The sequence below is a fragment of the Megalops cyprinoides genome, chromosome 24 (assembly GCF_013368585.1).
Source record: "Megalops cyprinoides isolate fMegCyp1 chromosome 24, fMegCyp1.pri, whole genome shotgun sequence".
NCBI lineage: Eukaryota > Metazoa > Chordata > Actinopteri > Elopiformes > Megalopidae > Megalops > Megalops cyprinoides.
The window spans coordinates 7,029,793-7,056,179 of NC_050606.1; the positions used below are offsets into that span (position 1 = coordinate 7,029,793).

Here is a 26,387-nt window from a genome sequence, read left to right on the forward strand (position 1 = left end):
GAAAACATACATTTAATATAGCTAATAGTTGAGTAATTGTGTTGTATTGCACGTTTGAGGTCTGCAATTCACAGAAGTGCTGCCCTTCAGTGTCTTTCTGCCAGGCACCTCTTAATTTAGCTAACCTATGAGTGTTCACCGCTGCTCTTTTCTTAGTACAGAGTGGTGCCTCACACAGGACTGAGAGCTCACGTCTGGATAAACGCTGATGTCCTGGATGTTATGTGCTTTTGCTATTCAAGCTTTACACCGTTCACCGATGGTGGCATATTGTCAGTTCTTTAAGGTCACTCTTATCTAGGCCTGTATTCTGATCTATCTCTCTTTTTGCTCTGTGACAAAAGCTGCATTTTTATAAGTAATGCAAATTCTATTTGATGTCCATCGCTTCATTTAAATCGGGGATTATAAAAGTCAGAGTCCCTCCCATGTACGCTGCCTTATGTTCTAACCAGTTCCTTGATGAATTAAAGCATTTGCTGTAATAGTGAAATTCCTAAATGTAGTAAGAGCCTATAGGCTCCTGATACCTGTCTGCATTTAAGAATTTGGCCGTTTCATCTGTGTGAACGCTGGTGTCTGTACCTCTGCACAGAGAGCCCTCTGTACTGTTTGCGCAGTAGAGCGTGATGGATCTGTTTGACCCAGAGGAGCAGTTCCTTCAGTGCGCGAGAAATGGAAACGTTCCAGGGATTCAGAGGCTCCTGCGGGCCATGATAAAGGAAGAAATCCGCATCAACATCAACTGCAGAGGTAACCGCACCGCGCAGAGAGCGTGTCGGATTCATTCCCGTAGCAGCTCTTCCTCGGCTGGGGTATTGCTTCAGTCCAGTACCCTGGCTTAGTATGTCTAGTATAGTTGCTTAAAGAGCGCAGTCAGACCTCTAGTGGTACAACGGGGTTACTGCGCCCCTTTGGCACAACTTCAGTTTCAATGTTTAAGGGTAGGACACATGTGCTTCCTTCAGCTGCTGTGTATAATTTATAATTATAATATTATATTATATCATTTATTCCATATAATTCATTTATAATTTTATTCCAATAAGCCCAATTGATGAAACGGTAGAGCAAATTCAGAATAGATCAAAATCCACCATACACACACACACACACACACACACACACAAAGTCCTCCATGAACTGAGCTGAGTAGAACAGCATTTGTGTGAGTATCAAGAAGAAGCAGACAGTACAGTGATATTGCCTGATTAAGGTGCAGAACTCAGGGTGTGTGTGAGTCTTGGTATGGACATTGACATCACCACAATGAGATGAACAGCGACTTAGATTAGCCCCCCGTGGAAGAGGGTTGGCTCTTTTGCCCTGTGAGCTAATTACTTCTTTTGCTGGTCAAGTGCGGTCGTGAAGGTTGCAGGTTTGACTGCCGATGAGGCTACAGCTGTTACACCACACCAGTATCATAAATCATCACTGCCCCACATCCCAAGTGGAGCAGCAGTTTGGGGACTGCGTCTGCAACCACGACATCGCAGGCGGGGCTCAGGTTGTGCACCCCTGAATTGTTTGGGAAAAGTATATGTGAAGGGTTTGCAATCCTTACATCCAGCATGTCTACTTAGCAAGTAAATTGCAACCAGTTCCGACCTGTTCCAACCAGTCAGTTGCAATTTTCAATAGTACTATGCAGTAGTAGAATGGAACAGTAAGCTTTCTGCATCAAACCAATCAATTGTTTGGTTGATTTATTCAACAGTTTAAAAATTGAAATGTCCACACATATGTCTCTCTCCCAGACACACACACACACACACCCTTACACCCTTTTTGGGCACAACTGGGCAAGATACTGTGGGAATTATATAAATATAATATATAAAAATTATATAAATAATGACGTATGTATAATTATATGTATACAATTTTATATATATGAAATGTTATCTATTTATGTCACCCTTGATAAGCATGTCCACTAAATGACAGTAATGTAATGTAAACATGGCAGCCACTTTCCTTTCCAGTGTAAGAAATATAAGATGAGAATCATCTCTGTCTGCCCCAGGTAAGAGCAAAGCCAACTCGGGGTGGACAGCGCTACACCTGGCCTGTTACTTTGGACACAGAGAGGTGGTGGAGGAACTGCTCAAGGTACAGAGTCTGTCCTGAACTCTCATCATGGCCAGAACGAATGGGCCTGCATGCGCTTGGACTGCACGTGGACTCACTGACACTAATGTGTGCGTTGCAGGCAGGCGCCAGCGTGAATTCGACCAATGACACGGGGGACACCGCTCTCCACATGGCCGCCCTCACGGGGAGGAAGGTAGGTGACGTCAATCATAAAAAAAGCCAGCATTATTCACATCACACCTGGTACTCATGCAGGGCGGCCGGGTTCTCATGAGATGTGTTTTTTTTTGCACGACTCTGCCTTCTCAAGGACGTGATGTGCTCGGAGGATTAGGGTGGTCAGCTCTCCCCCGGGAGAGCCATAACCGTCCTGTTGTTGCTGGTGGTGCTCTCTGCATCTGTACACTGGAGACAGGCGAAGTTCACAAATTGAAACCGACAGCGTTCTTCCTCTTTTTTTGTATTTTTTGCGCCAAAGTTGCGCATGTGTCACTGATTGGGTAATGGCTTGCTTGCCCATCACTTTGAAAAAGAGTTTGCAGTGCACCCCGGGAATGCTTAATGTCTCATCTCTTTGCGCACTGGACACGGATCAGCAGCTCATTTGGTTCATGCTATTTTTGATTTTCTCACAGGAATCAGTTTGCTGTTTTCACTGCAGCCTAATGCACATATGTTTCTCACTTACCATGCTCGGTACTATTTATGATATTGTAAACACATCCCCATTTATGTATTGCTACACTTTCCACCCAATCCAGCACTGACGTTGACTGGGTGTGTATTTATAACTATGTATTACCATGAACCAGACATGGCTTTTGTTGACTGGAGCTTGTTATCACCAACCCTTGAATTTTTTTTCCCTCATCTCTTTTTATTTTATTGTAACCTTATCTCGTCTCTGTGTTGTATGCCTTGAGATAATGTTGTTTAATTTGATGACTTTGCTCTAAGGAAGTTACCCTACTGCTGCTACGGTATGACGCCCCTGCCGCTGTCATCAACGGAACAGGACAAATTCCCAAAGATGTCACTCAAGATGATGAAATTATAACCATGTTAGATGGTGAGTGCTGTGTTGAGGATGCGGAAAGATTATCTCAAATTGGAGTGCTTCCATATTCATATAACATGCGCTGTATCACAGTGGTGGAATATTCTAGATGATGGGGTCTTCGTCTTTCAATACAGCAGCGATCCTTAAATAGAATGTTCCAGATCCAGAATGGCATGTAATGTTGTAATAATGTTGCGTGCATGTATGCTTTTTAGGTGTTATTTTTATTGCAGTAGGAGTGGCCAAATTCCACAGTCTCTGAAATAATGAGTAGTCATCTAATTTTTTTTTTTGAAAATCATTATTTCATATATTATATATCTATATTTCAATCCCTAAGAGGAAGTGTTTAGCTGGATTTACAGTACTGAAAGGATTCCATGCAAATGGATTTAGAAGGCAGATTGATACGTGTTTGGTGCATATCTATTGCGGGGGGCTTTGTAGAGTTTCCCCTAATGTGTTGGCTCTGGTGTCCGCAGCGGCGGAGAGGAGAGAACAGCGGAGACTGGAGGAGCAGCTCCTGGGTGCTGCGAGAGACGGCGATGTCATCACACTGGCCCAGCTGGTGAGCACCGCTAAATTAACCTCAGGGTTTGTGCTAAATGAAGTCCCCTGACAGGTACTTCTGTTCTGTATGGTGCCCATTCTGTATCCTGTGTGGTTGGCTCACATTGGCTCAGAGCTGTAGTCTGCTCGGTATGGTCCACAGCTCTTCTCATTTAGGAAACTGTATGTATATTATAAGCAGTAGAAACAGCTGTGAACTTCACTTAATGACTGACTTCGAAGCTCCCCAGTAGTAACTGCAGTACCTCAATTTTACCACTAGGTGGTGAAAAGGCACCAGTAAGGGTATTCTCACAAGCACTGACAACTGCTGAATAGTGCCTGCTTTTTTCTTGCTTTAGCTCAACAGAAAGCCACCTCCAGATATCCACTGTAAAGACATTCTGGGAAACACTCCCCTACACTGTGCGGTCTACAGAGACCAGAAACACTGTGCTCTTCGCTTGCTCAGGAGTGGAGCTTCTCCCAGCATTAGGAACCGCAATGGTAAAAAAAACAGGACAAGGGCTCTCTACCACAAAAAGTGACTTCTTCAGCCAACTTTTTCAACTTTTATTTATTTATTCATGTTCAGTATGTTCTAAATTTATTTTATTTCCATTCTAGATTTATGTAATAATCCTCTTTTACTGTTGGTGATTATCTCTCTGGCATTCTGAGGCGCCTTGGATAAGAGTGATACAGTGACTGATACCGATAACAGTAATACTGTTTCCCAATTACAGCTGTGCTGTAGATAAGCAGCAGCGTGGGTTGGACTGATTATGATTTCAGTCTGAATTGCTTTTTTTCAGGTCAGTCTGCATTTGACCTTGCCAACAGCGCTGAGATGAAGACAATATTGGAAGACAATGCAGAGAAGGTGGGGTAGGGGGTGTTAAAACTGTCCTTCTGGATTCGGTCCATTTTCATCAGTTCCGGGGACCCTGCTCTCATATGTTACGTTACATTATTGTCCTTTAGCAGATGCTCTTATCGAGAGCAACTTACATAGATTACAGTTTTATTCATTTGCCCAAGGGTACATTAACAGTGTCCCAACAGGGAATTGAACTGACAACCTTTCCATATCACTATGCTACACTGCAGGTACCTGTCTGGCGTTTTTGGCATCCCTAAGAATCTGTCCAATCAAAGGAATAGCAGTAGCAGATCTATGAAATCTAATGGACTGAAAATGGAGCCCATTAATGCCCATTCACATCTGTTTGCCATGTCATGGAATCAACACAATGAGACAGTTTCTTGCACACACACAAACAGATGACAGGAGCATAATATTTCCATACATAAGCACACAGTCCTCACTGTTACATTACATTATTGGCATTTAACAGATGCTTTTATCCAGAGAGACTCACATAGGTTACAATTTTTACATGTCATTCATTTGTACAGCTGGATATTTACTGGAGCAATTCTGGGCTAAGTACCTTGCCCATGAGTACAGTGGCAGTGCCCCAGCAGAGAGTCACAACGACATCCTTTTGGTTATGAGCCCTGCTGTTGTACCACTATGTACACTGCCGCATAGTGGAAAATCACTTTCTGATTTAGTGTTATGAGTGAACCATCGAAAATGGTCTTGTAATGTACACTCAGCACTTTCCAAAGTTCAGTCAGCACCTGCAAAGCAATGTTAGTCGTCCTTGCTGAACTCTGTGCATTTGTACAGTGTGGTCATAGATTATTTAACTAATTAAAATTCAGAAACGACTAAAAAACCCTCTTAGCTGTTAGATTTAAATGCTAAATTGGTTTAGTGTTCGGTGTGTCTTGTAATACACACATAGGTCTTACATATTTTAAAATGCATTTTACAAAGTTGGTTTGATAGTTTTTTTTTTTTTTTTCCCTCTCTCTCTCTCTCTCTCTCTCTCTCTCTCTCTCTCTCTCAAAGCACATGGCTCAGAATGTCCAGATGTTTGAAGGACCTCTCTGGAAGGTAGTGTTATATCAGAAGGGTGTTGATCCATTGTATGCCGTAGGGACACATCCTGGTTAAAAAAAAAAAAAAAAAAAAAACTCAGGATGTGTACAGTGAGTGTGTGTGGCAGCTGCTGTTTTCTTAGCTGTAAAGGGAAATAAATGTGCACTGCACTCACACATTAGCCTCTGTTTTTGTAGTGGTGCTGATTTGTTTTTAGCGAGTCAATTGCATGGCACAGCAACACAGTGCTCAAGGCGTTGGGCAGAATGTTGCAGGCCACCTGAGGAAGGTGTCGATCCAACAGCAAAAAAAGAAGGATGATACTGTAAAGAGTGAGCTAAGTGGGATGCCTTGCGTAGGGCTTCGGTCGGATTAATAGTAGATTTAATTGTCTTATTTATATAAATAATTTTCTCTCTGCAATATGTCGTCCTAGTTTGTTGGTGTCTCATTCACCTCACTTGCATGAGGATGCTTTGTAAGCATCCACCTCACCATCACCCCTCTTGTCCTCATCCAATCAGAGTTCACGATTTGTGGGCTGGCGTTCCCATTGGGTGATCTTGCGGGAGGGGACTCTGTCCTGGTATCCCAAAAGGTAGGCCCTGTCAGTCTCGGTTTCCCACAATTTATGCAGTAGCATTGCATATTGAGTCCTCAAGAAGTCCTCAGATATGCATCCTCCTCTGTCCTTATCTCTCTGTCACTCTGTCGCTCTGCCTCTCTCTCTGTCTCTCTCTCTCTCCTTTCTCAGGTCAGATGCGGACGCTAACATCCGCAGACAAGGCTGCAAGAGTCTTGCTCAGGCTCACTGCGTGGTAGGCTTACAGTCACCCATTCACTGATTTACAGGGATGACTGACATGTTGTGTGTGCACAAATATACAGAAGGCCACTTGTACTGTGGTGTGTGAGAATTACTGCTTCTGTAATGCATTTACAGAGGGCTGCCTGTTTGGTTGTGTTTTTACAGATGTACAGTAGATTAACTGTACTGTAGTTTATTTATAGATTCACAGTGGATTACCTATACAGTAGTGCATATTTACAGAGGATTTCCTGTTGTGTCGAGTTTTTACAGATTTGCAGTGGATCACCCATACTATATCATATTTATGCATTTACAGAATGATTGACTGTATTTGTATGGCCTACCTTTCCTATCTGCAATTTTAGATAGTATAATAGGGTAGTCAATGGATGCAACTTGTTATTTTCTTCAAGTAGCCTATGTCTTGTTTTAAATGTTTTTTTTTTTTTTTTATCTTTGAAGATCAAAGCCTGGGACAACTGCCATTTTACTCTCAAGTGCTTTGATGGGAGTGTCCATCATTTTAAAGTGTGCCCAAAAACCGACCCAGAAGCAACAAGAAAAGTGAGGTGGTGTCTGTTTGATTGTTGTAGCACCTTTGTCTATGCACTTTGGACCAAACGCGCACGCACGCACACACACACACACACACACACACACACACACACACACACACACACACACACTCCATTCCAACTTTTTTTTTGTCATTGACTAACAGCTTTGCGTTATCTTCTTGTGTAAGTTTCAGATACTGAGCACTGGACATGACTATAAAGTGCACACCTTTTAGTGTGTATGTGTGTGTGGGGGGATAATGAGTAGGCTTCTGTGTGTGTGTGTGTGTGTGTGTGTGTGTGTGTGTGTGTGTGTGTGTGTGTGCGCGTGTGCGCGCGCGCGCATGTGTGTGTGGGGGGGATAATGAGTAGGCCTGTGTGTGTGTGTGTGTGTGTGTGTGTGTGTGTGTGTGTGTGTGTGTGTGTGTGTCTGTGATCGTAGAGCCTGAGGGAACCTCTCTGTGTTAACAGAAATGGCTGGCTGCCCTGGAGGAGCACTCCACCTACAGTACACACTGCTCCTCCCAGGACCGACACAGCGAGGAAGATCAGGAGGAAGAGGAGGAGGAAGAGGAGGACATGATGTCAGTGAGTCACCTGACGGACTCCCTGGAAGTGAGCCGCATTCTTCAGACCTGCCCCTCAGCATGCACGCACACACACACACACACACACACACACACACACACCCCGTATGTCTGCTGTTGGCTTGTCCATATTAAAAGTCTGGGTGTATCAGATTGACTGATGGCTGTGCACGGGGGGGGGGGGGGGGGGACTGATTGAATAGCCCTGTAGTCCTCTGTTTTTGACACCTGCCCTCTGTGACTGGCTGGGGGTGTGGGGGGGGGGGATCCATGTATCCATCTCTCCATCTCTCCATCTCTCAGATGTCAGACTAGAACAGACACACGCAGTGAAATGATGCCGAGGTGTCAGCAATTTAACGAATGGGGCCCTGCTCTAATCAATGAATCATGCTCTTCCAGAGCTGTCACCAATGCTGTGTCTCTGGAGAGAATGGAACGTCAGTATAACTAAGCTGTCTGTCATTTATTTCTCCCTTATCATCAGCATCGTTATCGGTGTTGTTATTATTAATATCATAAATTACATTCTTACTGTTTCATTAAAATTCGTCAGTCGTTACATCTTATCTAGATAAGTGACTTATCTTGTGAGAAATTGATGTGAATTACTTTATAGCAGTGTCCTACCCACGGTGTTGAACACTGCTGGTGCTTTTCCAGTGGTAGTGGTTAGTGATGTATTCTTTATAGTTTATGAACTGAAAGCTGTGCTGATGTTTGCATGTCTGTCCTTCTGTTAGATAGCTGAAGCCAACCAGCAGAGAGTGGAGACGCAAGTGTCCACCCTCTTCTCCATGGTGAAGAACAGTGAGGCCGAATGTACGTTTCTCCGTTTTCAGAGTTCCCTCATAGAGTTCCATAACGTCTTAAACCAGTGTGGGTGTCTTACCAAAAGGGATGCGAATGTAGGAAATATTGTCTGTGTCTGTTTCTGTGTCTTTGTGTGTGTGTGTGTGTGTGTGTGTGTGTGTGTGTGTATTCATTCAATAAGTTCCGGGTACCGTCTGCCCTAGGCTGATACTGAAAATTCATTTTCAATGCATTTGGGTTCTCAGTTGCTAATACAGCTGTACAATAAGGTGGTTGACGGCCATTTTTCCTTGCAAAGGCCTACAGGATGCGTGATTGCTAGTTTGACTGGGGGGGGGGCGAGAGAGCTGACATCCACTCTGTCTACAGGCCTGCCTGCCGCCATTCTCCTGAAAGTGAGGGAGGTGAAGGACCTTTCCAGCGACACCTGTGCCTCCCTCCGCACCTGCCTGAGACTCCTCTGCAGACAGGAGGAGGTGAGTCAGTCCCTTTCCTTTATCGCTGTCCGTGTTGCAGTGATGGGGATGTCTTAGTGACATTCCGTTGTTGCACGGGAGGCCCTCGCCCTCAGCCCACAGCAGCCATCCCTCCAGCCACTTAATTCTCCCTTAGTGAACTGGTGTATTTTTCCTTTTACTAGCCCTCATAGCTGTGATAACTCTGTTCCACTGTTTGTCGTCTTTTCCATCATAGTTTCTCAGCTGCCTTGTGCTGCGGCCAGGAAGTCGTTTTCCAGTTTTTTTTTTTTTTTTTTTTTTTTCTGTAGTTGTCCTGCCGTTCAGATTTTTCGATATCTTTAGGAGAACACTCCCTGTCCAGTGCTTTGTGGCCGCTCACTTTAAAAGCGCAGTGTAACACCTTCATTCTGACTGACTGATAAGGAAGTGGACTGCATCTGCAGCTGTGCAGGTTCGAGCCCCTGAGGGAAACATAAAAAAAAGAAGCTGTGCTGGTTACCCTGGGTGAACGTTCATAGAAAAAGAAAAATACGGTTCATTGTGTTTTCGTGTGAATATTGATTTTTATAGTAGCTGTTTTAGTTTTGGATATTGATTTCTTTTGTTTTCTGCTGAGTAGGGCATTTTTTATTTAATAGATAATTTGTTTTTATTAAGCCAGGTTGTGATGAGAGGTGTGTACTTATGTGTGTACTTATGTTTGTGCTTATGTGTGTGCTATGAAGTGAAGCTGACCAGACTTATAAATTTTAGTTTTGATCACATTTATGTTTCGGCTACTGTTTGGGTCTCAGCACAGTCATCAGACCATGATGAAAAGCATCTGCCAGGTAAGAAAACTGGTCACTCAAGCAGGTGAATGTCAGCATATTCGCTTTTAAAAGCTTCAGGCAGTATTTCCATGCATCCCCCTTATGCAAGGTGGTGCTTCTGTAAGGTGGGTAATCCAATGCATGTCATAGGGATGGTTGTGTAATGCTGGAGTTCAGGTGCATTCTGTTGTAGAGGTGCTTGTGTAATACTGTTATTCAGATGCATGTTATAACAGAGGTGCTTGGGTAATGCTGCTCTTTAGATCTGTGCTGTCATAGAGCTGCTCGTCTAGTATTCAGATACATGTTATTATAGAGGTGTTTGAGTAATAGTCATACTCAAAGGCATGTATTATCAGAGGTGTTTTTGTAATTCTGGTATTCAGATACATGTTATCGTAGAGCTATTTGTGTAATATCAGTGTGTATTTGTATTAAATAATTTACTAATGTACATATTATAATTTGTATTATATGCCTGATGTTGGTAAAAAGGAAAAGTTAAAAGAGACCTGTAAGTCCTGCAGTTCTGGCTTCTGTCAGTGTAGAAACTGCATGTCCCCTGCACATACACCTGTCCTACACTGTGTCCCGTGCCCTTGGGAGAGAGAGAGGGAGGGAGAGAGAGCGAGCAAGCAGGAGAGAGAGAGAGAGAGAGAGCGGTAATCACTGGCGTGGCAGCGGAAGGCGCTGCGAGAATCTGGTTTTATGCTGAGGTGTGCAATCAGCCTGGAGATCTCTCTCTCTCTCTCACACACACACACGCACACACACACGCGCGCTCGCCTGCACTCACCCAGGGGATGCTCTGCGCACGGCGAATACGGTAGCACGCGTGAACGCGCACACGCACAAGCACACGCACGCACACACACACACACCTCACACCGACCAAGCAGAGGCAAAGCAAGGGACTGACTGGGATCGGTGCAGCCAAGAAGGTACTGGCCGATGCATATCATGCCTTTTTATGCTGACTCCACTGAGAAATGAGTTGCGCTCCTGTTTGGCTTACATGGGCTGGGAGCGGATCGCAAAACATTTTTGCTTAATTCTTCCTGCTGAACTCATGACTGCCATTTTACGTATTATCATTCTGTTTCTGTGTTGGCTTGTTTAGTTTGAGCTTGTCTAGATCAGCTTAATCACTTCTGCAGCATTTGCTTAGTACAGTGTTACCTGGTGCATGTTTTATTAATGTTATTTTCATATAATTCTTAATGTAATTCTGTACTTTGTCTTCTGTTAAAATAGTAGCACTGAAAGGGAGTGAAAGAAACAGGAAAGTGTATGAACAGTGTTTTGCATAGCTGACAGGGCAGTGCTGAGAGATGAGTCATTTTCAACTTTTTCTGGCAATTTGCATATTATACCTGAGTTTGCTCAGTTCATGGTCTCTGATAATGGTGTAAGGGTTTTGGGGGGAGGTTTCTGAGGGATTATTTCAACAGGAAAAAAATGGAGGGTGTTTTTTTTACAGGCATGGGTGCGCTGCTGCCTTCCTGAGCATGTGGAAGTGCATGCCCTTATTTGCTCAAAATCCAGACACCGGTGTGCTTAGTAATTACAGGGGCAGGTGTACCATTAACACTGAAGGAGCAGGTCTTTCTGCTATTGGTAAGGATGTGACCGCTTTCTGCTCCAGAACAGTTCATTGATAAAAAAAAAAAAAGACATGTGGAGCAAATGATAGAAACTGGTGTCACCTACAGATATCTCGAATTGTCCTTCAGCAACGTCCGGAGGCCGTCACAGGGGTTAAGCTGCAAAGCATGTTCTAGAGCTGTGTGTGAGTGCAGATCGGTGCTCTGTTCGGCATGTCAGTTCCCCAGCCCGTCTGTGCAGTGTGTAAGTGTGTGTGTGTATGTGATGCCGCTAGCGCCACAGTGGCAGTCTCCTGAAAGCAAATTTGCAGAAACTGCCTGTCAGCAAATGGAAAAATTGTGTTTCGCAGGGCGCTCATCATCCCTCTCAGCTGCTTAGCCGTTTGGCCCATTGGGCAGTTGATTGTGTTTTTATACCCTGCATTTTTTAAATTTCTTGGCCATTAATCGCATCTGTTTTCGCTGTAATTTTTCTATATTCCTCATCTAAATGTTGGGTTTATTCACATTTTCACACTTAGGATATTCTTAATTGGTAGCATAGCTTCCTGAAGGCTTCAGTCTCATTGTACGTCTGAGTCCAATGAAAGAGGTTAGGGAGATTACAGTCCAGTAAAACCCTGACTGTGGGCAGAGCATAATGAGATTACAACCCCCAACGGTTTATCAGGAAGTGTACACCGGCTTCAATTAAGCATACACCAGTGCACAGAAAACATCTCCTGCAACTGCGTCTGTCCCTAACAAGAATCCTGCTGAGCATACATGAGTTAATTGTCTGTCTGATAGCCAGCAGACACTAATTATACTCGGGTCACTTGTGTGCGGGTGTCTGAGCGGTGTAAAAATGCAGTAACGTGGGGGTGTGGGTGGCGCTGGGACCTGTGATAAGAAGGAAATGAGCGAAGTGCCGATGACGCACTGGCGAGACCGGTCTGCCCCGAATAATCGGCTCCGCCGGACTGCATGAGGCGGAGCGGCTAGCCACGTACGCGCTATGTATGACTGATGGAGTTATGCTAATACGTCCGTGCGGGGGTCTCTGTGGCTGAGTGTCTGAGGAGCCGTTTTCCTCCCTCCCCCGTTACATAACCCAGCACCGGACGTGGCCCCTCCGTCTCGGCCGGCACATTGCCCCGACGACTGATTCATGGTTAACGTTGTGATTCATATCTTTGTGTTTGGCCTCGATCAAGGTCGGCGGTTGCCCAGACCTGATAATTAGGCATGAAGCGGTTCATTAAAGGTGGGTGACTCCTACGGCCAATTAAAAAGCCAGTAGGAGGGATTTGAAATATCTTTTTTTTTTTTTTCCCCTCAGAAATTTCAAAATTTGTAGCTTTTGCATAGTGGAGCTGTGGCAGTAACTTTGAGGTGAATATGCAATTAAAGACCTCAAAGAGCAACCTGCAATTGATGTAAGTTGCTCTGGATAAGAGCCTTTGCTAAATGCCGATAATGTGATGTAATGTAATGTGATACAGACAGGTTCCGAGTGCCTCTCTATGTCTAAGCATATCAAACTTGTAACCATTCATCATGCAGAAAATTTTGATAAGGAAATAAGAATTCAGCTTTTGATAAGTTTGAGCTGATGTACCACACGTAGTCCAAGGACAAGCATGGCATTTCATTTTAGTATTAGTGTCGTTCCATCACCATTTCTTGAGCGCAGGGGTTCGTCTTTGAATGGATCACTCTGCTTCCACTTCATTCCAGTCTAAATGTAACTTTGCTCTTTGCTTCTGGGTAATGAGCCATGTACCCTGGGGGGCAACTCGGGTTACTGCAATTTAAAACATTTTTTCCCCCCATATTAATACTCCTTTAATGTGAGCTGAAAGATAAAGTGCAGCCCATTTGACAGCTCTAAGTAGTTCTCCTGTAGCTTTAAATTCATCCTCAGTTTGTGTACGAAATTCCCAGATGCAGTAAACATTGGCAGTTAGCTGAACAGGATCTACAGTACAGAGAGACATAATTCCTCCAGGGACAGTGAAGGCTGACTTAGTGTGAGCATCAGAAGCGAAGTGTTTTTCCACGAGAAGAAGAATCCTATTTTTAAGAGCTTTTCATATTTAAGATTTTGCAATTCTAGAAATATTGGTCAGTGTGGGCTACACTTGACCCGAGTCCCTGGTTGCGATCTCAGTCGATGATGCAGTCAGAGACGGTGATTGGATAGGAAATTGATTCTCCTGGTGTGCCAGGTGCCGCACATTGCTGGTGGAAACAGATCTTTAAAAAGCAGGCTTGTGGATCTCCAGGACCAAGAGTGGACACACCTGCCTCGCACACAGATTGCTTTGTGCAGTGGCTAATGAGTCAGGGATTTGAGCTGGAAACGGGTCACCTGTTTCCCCTGAGAGGCCACATGTTGTCTTTCTCCAGCTCGCATCATTCCTGATACAGCCTCGCTGTTTTGCTGCAGTCTCTTCCTTCCCTTTAAAACAGGTGTAGGATCAGCTTGCCCGGCCCCGTTCCTTAATCCAGTAATTTAGAGTAAATTTTAGATTCTCATCCTGGTTCAGTTGCCACGGGCAAGAAGCATGCACTCTCCATTTTTCCTTTGCAGTTATAAGATCATAACCATAAAACTACCTTAAGCACTGACAGTTCCCCCAAGAGAAGGCTGTGTATTTATGTTTTTCCCTCAGCAGATTTATGACTTTGCCGCAGAATATTGGCAACGAGGAGGGACATTCATGGTCAGGTTGTCCTTACTCCGTGTGTCAGTGCTGACGAAGCAGAAACGTGAATGCCGCGTGCGTGCTCAGAAAACATGACGAGTGATTTCATTGAGTCCTTAAATGGGACCCGTCTCTTCTGAAGGAGTCTCTCTATTCCCCACACCACACACACAAAGTTTAGTGGCAGCCAGCAGGGCTTTTAGAGTGTAGAGGACCCTGTGTCTTAAAATAGCGCCAGAGTGCACTGATGCATGGCGATGCTGGGATTCACAAACAGCCTCAGTGCGTTACACAACCAAGGGCACCCGCATGGGCGTTCGAGAGTGAAACGAGTTCGCTCGTATCCAAGGTATTGCATCACACAGTGGGAGCAGTCAGAGCCAGAAGGATTCGGGGCCCTCTTTCCTGGAAAAAAATAGAGATTGTAAGATTAAAGATGAGCAGGTAAGATGATCGGATCATTAGAACTCGTTTCTTGGGTAAAATTACTGCTCATATAAATTCCTGCGCTAATAAATGCTGATCATGCTGATGAAAAGTATTGGCACAAACTACTTCAAAGGAATTTGACACTGCTTATAAGACTTTAACAAAGTCAAATCAAGAAAGAGACCACACTCCATGCGATGTTTGGTATGAGAATATGTATGTATAAGTGATGTGGTCCAGTGTAGTGGTGATGTTACCTTGTTACACATCCACAACAGACATGCCCATTAAAAGATCCATTTCATTTAGGTTCTTCCACAACTGATTTAAGGCATTCAGGTAAATGTCTGGTGTAAGCTATTGCTAGCCGTTCCATGGACTGGACCAACATCCTACTGCATGATCTGTTTTATGTGATGCCGGTGATCGCCTGGATCAGATTATTTGTGAAGCATCTAATTGCACAGGGAGCCTGGGAGAAATGCTTAGGTTGCATTGTGAATGTAGCGGGCCTGTTCACTGACTACGGGAAAATTGAAGCCTCGTCCAAAAGCAGGCAGCCGGCTTTTCCCACAATGCTTGGTGATGCATACAGTCCCTTCATTTGTGTCTGCTGGTGTTAGCAGGAGGAGAGCTTCAGGAGGGTGATGATAAGGAGAGGAAGCAGGGCAGTCTCTGCAGGAAAGAGGAGACTCATTTCAGTGGACACCTTTTCACTCACTGTTGCTTCCCTCACTTCAGTGTAATTTAGTAGCACAGATTTGTCCCCAGGATCAGGCTTCCTTCTTTGGGTGAAAGATTCTCTCCATAGGGTATCTGTGAAACACCTTTCTTGATTAGTGTGACCTGTTTGTTGCCGTGTTGCCTGATCTTGGCCTCTGATTGGCGGTACAACCCTACAGGAGCACAGAAAAGAACCATAAGCTGGTTGGCTGCTAACTCTCTTGGGCTCTTTTTTTCCATAAGTACTTACAACCAATGCAAACCTTGGAAAGTGATATTAGAACTGAGCTTTCTCTCTCTCTCTCTCTCTCTCTCTCTCTCTCTCTCTCTCTCTCTCTCTCTCTCTCTCTCTCTCTCTCTCTCTCTCTCCCCCTCCCTCCCTCTATCCCTATCTCTCTCTCTTTCCTCCCCTTATAATGGTGCCTCATGAGACATCCCTTTGTGACAGTGTCTCAGAGTAAGCAGCTCGGTAGCTTGTCAGTAGGCTTTGTGTTTGTCTGTGTGTGTCTGTGTGTGCGCGCGTGTGTGCGTGTGTGCGTGACAGAGGGAAACAGTTGCACAGCGACTGCAGTGTTGTGAGTTTTGGAGACCCTCGTCTGACAGAGCAGCTAAACCAGACGGGGGCTGTCACCAGCAGAGCAGGCGTACAGATCAGGTCCCAGACAGTAAGTGAGAGCTGCACTTGGGTGTGACTGCATTGGGTTGTTTGCCTGCTTTGTACTCGTTTGTCCTTTCGTACATTGGGGCTGAAGTATCGCTTTTAGCTCTGTTTGGATATTGTGATGCAGTAGGCTACCATGTCACAGAGCATGTTTGATCACCAAACTGATTTAAGTAGCACTTAACTAAAGGCAAACCCATGCCGTGTGAGAACTGTGATAATTGGTTTCCAGGGTGCACCTTTCCATGCTACTCATTTTCATGTTCCTTATTAGCACTATTATCCACCGAGGCTGAATACGTAATCTTTTATTAATTAAAAATCTCTTTCTCATACTCTGTGTGGCAAATGAGCTGGGCCAGGCTTCAGAGTGACAGATCCGGAGGATGCTGGTGTAACCAGAACCATGGTTTTAAGCCCAAATCTAAAACGTTTATTAAGAAAACAAAACATCATCTGGTCCTCAGAGGAGACGGCTCTTTCTCTCACCAGCATCAGACCCTAGCCGGTTCAGCTCTCTTCCGAGCTGAAGTGCCGGGGAGATGTTTTAGCAGGACGAGAGGACCTGTGATAGGATGGAGCAGTCGCTGTGAAGCTCCGTCAGGGCGGGTGAGCTCAGCGGACGTGAATGGTCCTGACAGGAGCTGTCGCGGCTCGCTTTCAGACGCTGTCACTGCTATCCGGAGAAAAAAAAACGCTTACTCATGTGTGGGAGAACAGATGTCATATGTAAACTATTTAAAAATGGGCAAAAAAAACATTAGCAAGTTGTCTTGGATTGCACACTAGCAGCCTTTCCATTCAGGTTCTTTCGGAATATGATGGAAATGCATAGTATGAATTAAATTATTAAAATTTTACTATAATTAATATAGTTATATAATTATTATTGTCATTGTTGTACTTGTTGTTGGATAGGTCTTCTCTATGTGTTCAATATAGTAATTGACCATTTTCAACATGTGTTAGTTTGTATTACTACATTAGTGATGGTGCTTTGCTTTTAAGAGAAGGAGCTTGATAATTTTCTTTTTCGGCAAGTGGAATAAAGGCTCCCTTCACCCCCCCAACCCCCCACCCCCACCCCTATGGAGTTTTGTCTTTCATATTGCTACCTCCAAACCTGATATTGTATTGATCCAAGTTATTTTAAATGGCTTCAGCAGAAATTGTATCGGTTTTTGATGCTGGCAAATGAGTTCTTCTGGCTTGTGTTCACCTTGGTGACCTTACAATTGTGCTCATTAAAGCAGCGAATAGCTACAGTCAGGGTCCTCAATCATAAAATAATAGATTTTATTCAAGTGTCGAGAGAACCTAGTACTAGCTGTGAATGTGAATTAATGGTGCTATTATTTTTAGTGTTATACATTAGCCTGTTGGTTTTGTCAGTGGACTGCGAGTAATTCCATACTGGAATCTAGTTCAGCCCCAAAAGTCAGTTGCATTTTGATTTTTGATGCTAATACTCCATAATATAATTGTAATACTTAACATTTATTGATGTTGATGTTACTGTTATTATTATGGTTTCTGTTATTATTTCAGAAATGCCCTTATCAATGGCAAAGTACAGTGCGTAAACACGTGTACAGTGCAGTAAATTAGATGATTAATAAAATAATGAAGCTCATAACATACTACATGTTGAAAGAAACACTATTTTAATTAGCATGCAAAGATTTAAATTCCATTTTCATTTAAGGCAAGGTAGTGAGCAGTATCTTCAAGGGGAGAGTGATAGGTTAGTCAGTCAGTAGTCAATATTTTGGCACGTTTTGCAAGCCCTGTTGAAGAATGTCCCTGGGCATCGCGAGGATGCCTGCCAGCCTGGGACATAGCCCCTGCAGGATAGGGTCAGGTGTTTTTGGCTTGTTTTCACCGTGCACCTAGGGGAAGGGGAGGATGGGGGGTGGGGGAGGTGTTGTAGACTGCGACCCGCTGAGGGAGGCCTGCCCCCCCTCGGCCCCGGGGGACGGCGCATCCCCGGGCGGCTCGGCCAATCACGGCGCGGCGCTGCTTCCTCCGCGTTCCGCTGTATTCCCTGCCATTGCTACAGAGCCACAGCGGGGCCCGCGGAGGAGGGTGCGCGGCCGCAGCGGGCTGTAATTACCCTCTGCTCAGAGCGATGGCTTCAGGCAGCAACAATTAGTGCTCATCCTTTTACAGCAGAGGCTGGATCCTTTAAAGATTAAGATCCAATTAAATTTTACAGATTTGCAGCCTTCTGTGTTTGGATCGCCCACAGCGCTGTTTCAAGGTGACTCTTCCTTTTCTCCTGTGTACAACCACCGGCCTTTCTTTCCTCTCTTTGTCTTTCCTCACGTGTCACCTTATTGTGTTGCTCTACTCGTGGCTTATGAGCAGCCACTGTACACATGAGCAAAAGCCACAATCAAAGGGTAGCATTTGGACGCTCTCAGAGTTCGACTCCCTGTCAGGTCGGTGGCTGTGAGGGTAACCTGCCTACCGGGGCGACCACGTGCTCTTTCCCAGCCCCATGGTGCAGGCTTTAGCTGTATCTCTATGTGTTTTACCCGTGGGGTGTGGAAGTGTGGCCCGGGGGGGGGTAGCGGAACTTTTCTTGGAAAAAGAGATCCGTCCCACGTCCACACAGTCGCTCCTCGAGGTCACCTGATACAGGACCGCGTATCACGTTGCCAGCGGAGGAAACCGGAGCCGTAGGGTGTTGCAGCTACGGCCCTAATCGCCACAGCGACCAGCAACTAGCCGCTGCTAGCCAGGACCCTCTCAGCGAATGGGATACAGGTGGGAGGGAGCACCTGGCCATGAGAGTGGTTAGTGACCAGCACTATGATTAGGTCTGGGCACATGAACAGTAGGTTGAAATTTGTAGTACTGCTGTTGTATGCACAAAGAAGGCATTTTTTCCCCACATTGCCTCCAGCGGTTGTGTATCTGTTGGTAATTATGTAAAATCCCCTCTAAGTCCTAAAATCTTACATAAAGGTGTGCACAAAGCTTGTATATTGTGAAATGTTGTAAGGCTCCAGTACAGTAAAGATTTGACCAGGACACATTTGAGAGAGAGAGAGAGAAGCTGGCAGCTAATCGGATTTTTCCTTGGGAAACATTCGTTGTGCTACCAGCCTGTGCTTTTTTCTATTTTTTTTTTTTTTGTGTTGCTGAGTGTTCTGGGAATAACTGGGAATCTCGGACCAGCGGGCATGAATTGCTGTCCTCAGAAGAATCAGTTGCTGTGCTGTGCATGAAAGGGCTCTCATTGTCTTGATTTTGTTTAAATTTATAATGAGAGCATTGTGGGGCTGGAGCTTGAGGTTTGTCATTGCCTTGGCAGATCATGAATTAGTCATATAGGCCCGCAGAGCTGTTTTTGGCTTATTACTCGACAGAAGTTAGTGCACCATGTACAATTAAAATGGATCAATTTTAAGAGGCTTACACAGATAGCCAAAGCTGCATGGTCAGTAAGTGTGGCCTGTCACGCTGTGCATCGCTTTAAAGAAAGTGTACACGCACGTTCAGTTGCCATTAGCAGATTGATTGAGCAAATGTTCTCCTTTGCACCTTTTGTAGTTTTTACCAAAGTTGTGCCAAAATATTTTATCCCCCCTAAATCCTTAAGAGACAAGAAAACAGATCTTGGCACCGCTGTAGGTAAATGACGAACAGTGTGTGATCCTGCAAAGTTATTTATAGTCAACCCAGCTTGTGTTTTGTAATGTTTGAAATAATAGTATTATAAAAGGCAGAACCACAGCTTTAATGCAAATGTACAGAGAACTCTGTGGCACAGTACAGCAGTCCTTTCATTGGTCATTAATTCTACATCGATTTGACCTTGTGTTGGCATTGAAAAAGGCTTTAATCACGGGCCAATGTGCTTTTTTCCCCGCCTGTGCGCCTCGCAGGTGTGGAGGCTGAAATTGGAACAGGAAGTCGAGAAGAACCGGATCCTGTCGGACGCCCTGCAGACTCTCTCCCACGAGCACAGCCTCCTCGAGCAGACCCTTGCCCAAAAGCGGACCCCTCCACGGAGCACGCTCCCTGAGGATGAGTTCTTCGACGCTGTCTCTGGTGAGTGCTGTCGTCGCCGCCGCCGCCGCTGCCACGGATCTGTCACTTGTCTGTGGTGATGATGCCTACTTCACGGATCCCGCTGTGTGTTGAGTTTGACACCCACACTCGCGGTGTCTGATGTGCTAATATTAGGCACAGTGTTCTCACAGGTATTACTCTGCATTATAAACTGCTACATTTTGGGAAACGTTCCTTCCTTGTGATTTGTTGTACAGCACCATGTATAATCATTACACACATCAGCATGTAAGCATTGCCAAATGTCACCATTATTTCTCTGACTAGTACCACAACATTGACAACATTTCATAATATTTATTAAATATTAATGGTCATTTCAGGTGGCTGTTAAATAAATTGAGGTTCTTATCAACATCTAAAGTTTTTGTCATGATGACTGCTGACAAATGAGAGGATGTTATTCATGCATTTAGAGTACAGATACGGCACAACAGATGATCAAAGCAGAACCAGAACCAGAGCAGATTTTTTTTCCCATTATTTAAATGAAATGCATTGAAAGATTACACCTCCTGGTTTTTCAGCTGGGCTGTAACACAACCCTCGATCACAATTGCAGTGATGTTTGAGAATAATCTGTTTGCCCATAAAAGCTGTCATTACTCATTAGGGAACTGATCCACCGATATTGTGAAGTAGGCTTTTGATATCACCCTGTTTAATCTGCTATGAAACAGCAATGGAGGAATAACAGTTATGCCACCCCTGACACCGTCTGCATACATCGACACGTTCGGTTTGCCGTTACTCTTTGCAGAATCACGTTTGTTCAGAGAATAAGCCTCCCCTCTCACTCAGACATTGTGTTCAGCACAGGCCTTAAATGATCTGCCCTTCATTAGACCTGGAACAGTAGTTTAATAGACATGCTATTGGCCTTGATAAAGAGTGTAGTTATCGACGTGGTAATACAACTGTGTGGACGTGTGGGTGGCACAGTTCACAGTAATGGACGTTTCATACGAGAGTGTTGCGACGTTGATGTTTGGTAACTAAATGGCAATAATATCAGGTGATGCACTGCGTAACATTGCCCATGTGTACTGAAACGTGCATATTTGTTATTAATAATGACAGAGATTGTCAAGTGTGTACATTTCATAACTACGCACAAACTGTAGCTGGTGTTTCTCTGCTGTTAGAATTGTAAATATTGTCGTCTGGGTCTGTAGAGGTGACTTAAGCCTGCCCTGCTTTCCAAGAGTACGTCCTGTTCAAACACATAGTAAGCCAGGCGATGGACTAAAGACTCCTTCAGACGTGACATGAACACAATGCCTCCTTCCAGCACCCCTCTGAACACTGTGAACAGTGCCATCTGATACCGCCTCAGCAAAACCTCTCCAGAATTGTAGGGGACATAATCTGCTCTGATACTCTGAGTCTTAGGTACCACCACCACCTAACTCTACTTTACCATCTCCACTCTACTAGCCATCTTGTTTGCCCATCTAATTTCATTCCTCGCCTGCTGTTTGTATGGAAAGACTTTGGAAAGAGTGCAATACTCTATAATCCATTCTTCACTGGCAGGCAGAGTGCTAACATTTAGCATGCCCTTAGCATTGCACTCACACTTTTCATCATGAGAAGGCTAAGTCCAGCTGATCACTATCACCGTACAGGTGATGAATACTGAATGTCCTGGCTGGAGAGGAAATTCCATAGACAGCAGGGAGGCCAGGGCGAGCTTTGTCGGAGGAAGTCAGCCAGCGCTGCAGCCCGCGAACAGAACAATATCCCCAGATGGGGTTTCTGTGCAGGGGAGGGAGGGGTGGGGCGGAGTTGGGGGTGGGGGTGTCAGTTGCTGTCTCATTGCGCTGGAAGCTGGCTCTCCTCTGGTTCCTCCGACCTGTGTACAGACTCGGAGCACTCGTTAAGCGGATTCCTGTCGGTGGCCGGCCACTCCTGGGAGGAAGAGTCTGTTCGGTCCAGTGGCAGCAGCCCCAGCGGACCCGCCGCCATGTCCCAGGAGGGTAACCACGGCAACGAGAAGCCCCAGTGCAACGGGACGAAAAAGCACAGGTGAGCCGCCGTCCCACCAGCTGGATGTTTTCTCTTTTGCGAGGGGAGCGGGAGCATGCCGAAAGCTGGCGAGATAACCAAGATGCAAATACGATCTGTCAAATAAACCCTGCCGACACAGAGCTGCAAACTGAAGTTTCACCTTTCTAAACTGTAACACTGGGTACAAGTATGAATTCGGCTGTTGCTTGCTCGGATGCAGGGGAGCAGTATTCTATCAGTGAAGCTGTGGTTCAGTGTATTGGATGTCATGTCCCCAATGTCCCCAAGTCCCTCTGTATTTATACGGGTCTTTGTTTACGGCCCCCTCCAGAGAGTTGGGGAAATCGTTTTGGTTTATTTCGGAGGATAGTGTGTTTTTTAGCTAACAGGTTGTCGGTGAATAATTAATAGGACCGGGCTGGGACGAGAGAGGATCGCAAATAGAAGCAGGGCCGTCTAGGTTGCGTGAAAGATTGATGAGGGTACAGTGTAATGCAGGCTTACCTGTCGGCCTCGAGTCCAGGATCCTGTGCTGATGGATGTTAAGCCTGTGTACTGAGTCAGAAGAATCACATTCCACCGCACGTCAACTTGACAACTGTCTGCAACAACCAATGGCAGCGGTGGAAATACAAGGAGCTGATTGGTCGTTTTTAGTCTGTGTTGTATGAAGATGTATTCTTGCTAAAATTTCTTAAGAGAAAAAAAGTGGATGTGGGTGTTTTGAGACGGCATATAATTGAGACGTTTTTGTCTTAAAGATCACGGACATTATGTCTTTGTATTTGTTTATTTTGAGGACATTTTTTGAGCAACATTCATGACAGCCATGGTAGCATATACACCACAAGTGCAAGCCATAAGTGCATTTAGGCTTGTGTTTGAAAAGTCTGAGACACTGCAGTGAGTGACGTAGCTAGTAGGATCGAGTTGATGCTTGTGCCCAAGTCGGATGTGGGTTTTGAGATGCTAGTGCTTATCCCCAAACCTCAGTCCCACAGCTCTCCAGCAGGCTGGCAGAACCTGCCCCCTGCCTGTGTTTTCCCAACGCAAACCACACTGAACCCAGTGAACCATTACTCTGTTTTGCAAGGCATTGGTTACCAGTGTTTAAAGCTTAACGATACTCCAGGGACCACAGGGAATATTTATTTACTTACAGCATCCCTTGTTAATGTACAGACAGAAGCAGTTTGGAGTTAGACCAACTTTAACATTAGAGTTACAGAGGATAATGAGAAATTCATTGGTGAGTAGGAGTTTGATTTTTTTGTGTGTGTGTGTTGGCTGTCTCAGAAAACAGCGCTTAGATACCGGTCAATTTGGTGTAGAGTGCACTTTTTTAAATGGAAGTGCATTAGTTCTTCAGGATTTTGTTCTTATGCAATTTTTGCCCTCTTGTAAGTAATGCTTACTTGTAAGGAATGGATGTTTACTGGTCGGTCTTAATGATTTTTTTCTTCATTATTGTATTCTTTGCTGAGAAGGCTCTTTTATGCTGGATGTCATTTATAGAGCTGGGCGTTTACTAAAGCATTCCAGTCTTACCTTTCTCAAGGATACAACAGCAGTGCTGAAACATACTTCAAGGCTACAATCAGCACTGTCGTAACTCACACAAGGGTACCACAACAATACTATAACAACAGTAATTGTATAATAGCACTGATGTAACTACTACAAAAGTACAGCATTATAGCTGTAATTTCTACACCTACCTGCACCACACTGATGCCGATTTTGAGTGTATGGTCTAACACAGTGGCCAGGAATCATCTGGTCTTGTCTGGTATGTGAGGGCAGGCTCTGAGTGTTAGATGGTGTGCTTTATCACCCCAGGCAGGTTCCCCCGGTCCCAACCTTCATGCCCAGGAATGTCCAAAATGACATTACATTACATCATTGTCATTTAGCAGACACTCTTAGCATCAGTCTTTAGCAGACACGTTGGTTTTACATGTTATGGATTTATACAGCTGGATATTTACTGAGGCAGTTGTGGATGAAGTATCTTGCCCAAGGGTACAACAGCAGTGCCCCAGTGGGGAATTGAACCAGCAACCTTTTGGTTACGACTCCTGCTCCTTACCACTATGTTACACTGCCGCCCATATGCTGCCACCGGCATGTATAGTTTTGACAACCCCCGTTTACATTTAAAAAGTGGAAGAGCTCTATACTTGGATAGCTCTTCACTTCTGATGAAGATGAAGAAAAGTTGCGGTCTGTAGTGGGGCTGGTGACCTTCGGCGCAGATGTTTGCAGGTCCCTGGATGAGACAGATCTGGGCCCGGGCTGTTCTCCTGCCAGTCTTTGTTAGCTCTGCAGTGACTGCAGTAGCGATGGTCACAGATGGAGCCGGCAATGCGCACTGTTTGCTCTGATTCGTGGACACATTTAGACTGGGCGGGGCCAGCCAGATCAGCTCTGTCCTTCTCATTCATGGCTGATGCGAGGGGGCGGGGCAATGCTGTAAGCCTCACATGATGCCAGGTGTCAGGTGTGTGTGTGTGTGTGTGTCTCATCAGCAGGAAGTACATGCAGTCTGTACTGTGTTAAGAAGACGTGTAGTTCAATCCAGTCCCTTTGAAAGGTATGCACTTCTGTAGAGGAGAAAAAGCACCGTAAAATTCTCCACTGATCAGTGGAGTGATATATTTCGACACCTTTTTTCCTGAAACTCACTAGGTACCTGTACCGTACCCAATTCAAAATAAAGTCGGGAAGAATGAATTTGTAAGATTTCATGTAAGATGAATTTGTAAAATGTAAAAAATGATCATAATTGACTCAGAGTCATAAAGCTGAAGATGAGCACTCCACACGGTGAAGAGGGTAGAACTGTTACCGGCTGTAATTAGCAGGGTACCATTATAAATAAATCTAATATCTCAGGATGACAGGTCGGCAGTGTCTGTATTGCCTGTGGAAACGATGCTCATTTGGAGTGGATGGGAACATTTTAACAATACTTTACAAAACATTAGCTTACAGCATTCTATCCTGTCCATTTATCTGGTGATACCATGCTCTGAGATCAAAAACAAAAAAACATCTTAAGAGAGTCCACATTAGTTCTAAGATGGTAAGGGAACTAAAAATGGGTCAGGCAACTTTATATGAACAAGAAGAAGTAAGGAATGCATATTCAGCCAGGGAAAGGATTATTCAGTTATTCAGACAGTACCCTTCACTCAGAGATTGCAGGCAACTCTGTGAAAGCCTTTCTTATCGTCTGAGGTGTACAAACAAAATGAATTCTCTTTTACTCCAGTAAAAGGGATAGGATCACGATAGGATTTGTCATTAAACATTTAGCTCCTGAGCTCTCATGGTACCAATCACACCCTCCCACACAAAAACACAGCTACACCCGTTATGTGTGGTAAATGCATTGGTTTGCATTGTTTTGAATGCATGTGTGTGCATATTTTTATTAAGTAATGTCCATGCATCATAAATATATTTCTGTAAGTCCAAATTGAATTGCCCTGGTAGGATGCATAATTTGATGTGATGTTTCTAGTGTGGTGTTTCTCTGTGCCAAGACTAGGTACATCAACCATAAAGGCATCCAGAGATGTGGATGTCCTTACCTGCCGTGTACATCCGCTGTCATCCATAGTGATTGAATAATCGGCTGAATAGCGGCACGGCCAGTGAGCGCACTGAATTCAGAGGGGGGATTACGAAGGGATGGAACTCTCCCACAGCCAGGGCCTGCTTTCACGGGGTGGCGTCAGCGGCATGAGGAACAAGACATCTCACTCCATAGGACAACCACGGACAATTTTAGACCTTTTTCAAACCTGCGTAGTTCCTGTGCTCGCTGAGGTTGAATTTAACAGAGGCTCGGTGGTTAACCTGATTCCTTTATGCATTTCTTTCTGCCCGTCAGAATGGCCTTGCCGGCCCCCATGTTCTCCAGAAATGACATCAGCATCTGGAGCATCCTGAAGAAATGCATTGGAATGGTGAGATGCCGCCTCACCCGCTTCCATTGGGGCCTGAGTCTGCGTCAACCGCAAAAAAAAAAAAAACAGCACACGCATCTTTAAATAGGACACGGCCACTGCTTCCCTCGCGAATTCACTCACCTCTGTAGGCCTAACACAAGCTGTTTCTGCCACGGGGGTCCTCCATTCCTGAAGAGCTCTAGAGAAAATACTGATATGGCATATTGTCTTAAGATAAATCTTGTTGGTAAGGTAAAGTGCAAATGTTTGTTCTTACAAGCATTTATCTTATCTAAAACAAGTGTGACAAATTGAGTACCATGTTATTTAGTAACAATAGAAATAGCTACAGAACAAAGGGCTAAAATTAAGACATTAAAAAGCTCCAGTGAAGTGGCCGGGGTTCAAGCCCAGCCATGTCATCAGCCAACGCTAACTGGGAGCCAAGAGTGATAGAACAATCTGGCTTTGGCTCTGCAAGTAGAGATTGTGGTGACTCATGCATAATATGCAATAGGCGTTTCCAAATAGGGGGATGCAAA

General features: G+C 44.7%; 1 protein-coding gene across 1 annotated transcript in view; it reads left to right on the top strand.

Moving 5' to 3' along the window:
• The first annotated feature begins 629 nt into the window (after window positions 1-629).
• The window catches only part of LOC118771138 (oxysterol-binding protein-related protein 1-like), a 33,994-nt gene continuing 8,236 nt past the window's right edge, over window positions 630-26,387 (top strand). The window contains exons 1-18 of the mRNA XM_036519027.1: window positions 630-753; window positions 2,027-2,112; window positions 2,213-2,287; window positions 3,052-3,163; window positions 3,637-3,722; window positions 4,066-4,210; window positions 4,519-4,586; window positions 5,625-5,669; window positions 6,179-6,252; window positions 6,409-6,472; window positions 6,928-7,029; window positions 7,494-7,637; window positions 8,353-8,431; window positions 8,792-8,898; window positions 19,693-19,858; window positions 20,640-20,645; window positions 21,745-21,907; window positions 25,788-25,863. Coding sequence (XP_036374920.1) covers window positions 630-753; window positions 2,027-2,112; window positions 2,213-2,287; window positions 3,052-3,163; window positions 3,637-3,722; window positions 4,066-4,210; window positions 4,519-4,586; window positions 5,625-5,669; window positions 6,179-6,252; window positions 6,409-6,472; window positions 6,928-7,029; window positions 7,494-7,637; window positions 8,353-8,431; window positions 8,792-8,898; window positions 19,693-19,858; window positions 20,640-20,645; window positions 21,745-21,907; window positions 25,788-25,863 — 1,722 coding nt within the window. The remainder of the gene's footprint in view (window positions 754-2,026; window positions 2,113-2,212; window positions 2,288-3,051; window positions 3,164-3,636; window positions 3,723-4,065; window positions 4,211-4,518; window positions 4,587-5,624; window positions 5,670-6,178; window positions 6,253-6,408; window positions 6,473-6,927; window positions 7,030-7,493; window positions 7,638-8,352; window positions 8,432-8,791; window positions 8,899-19,692; window positions 19,859-20,639; window positions 20,646-21,744; window positions 21,908-25,787; window positions 25,864-26,387) is intronic.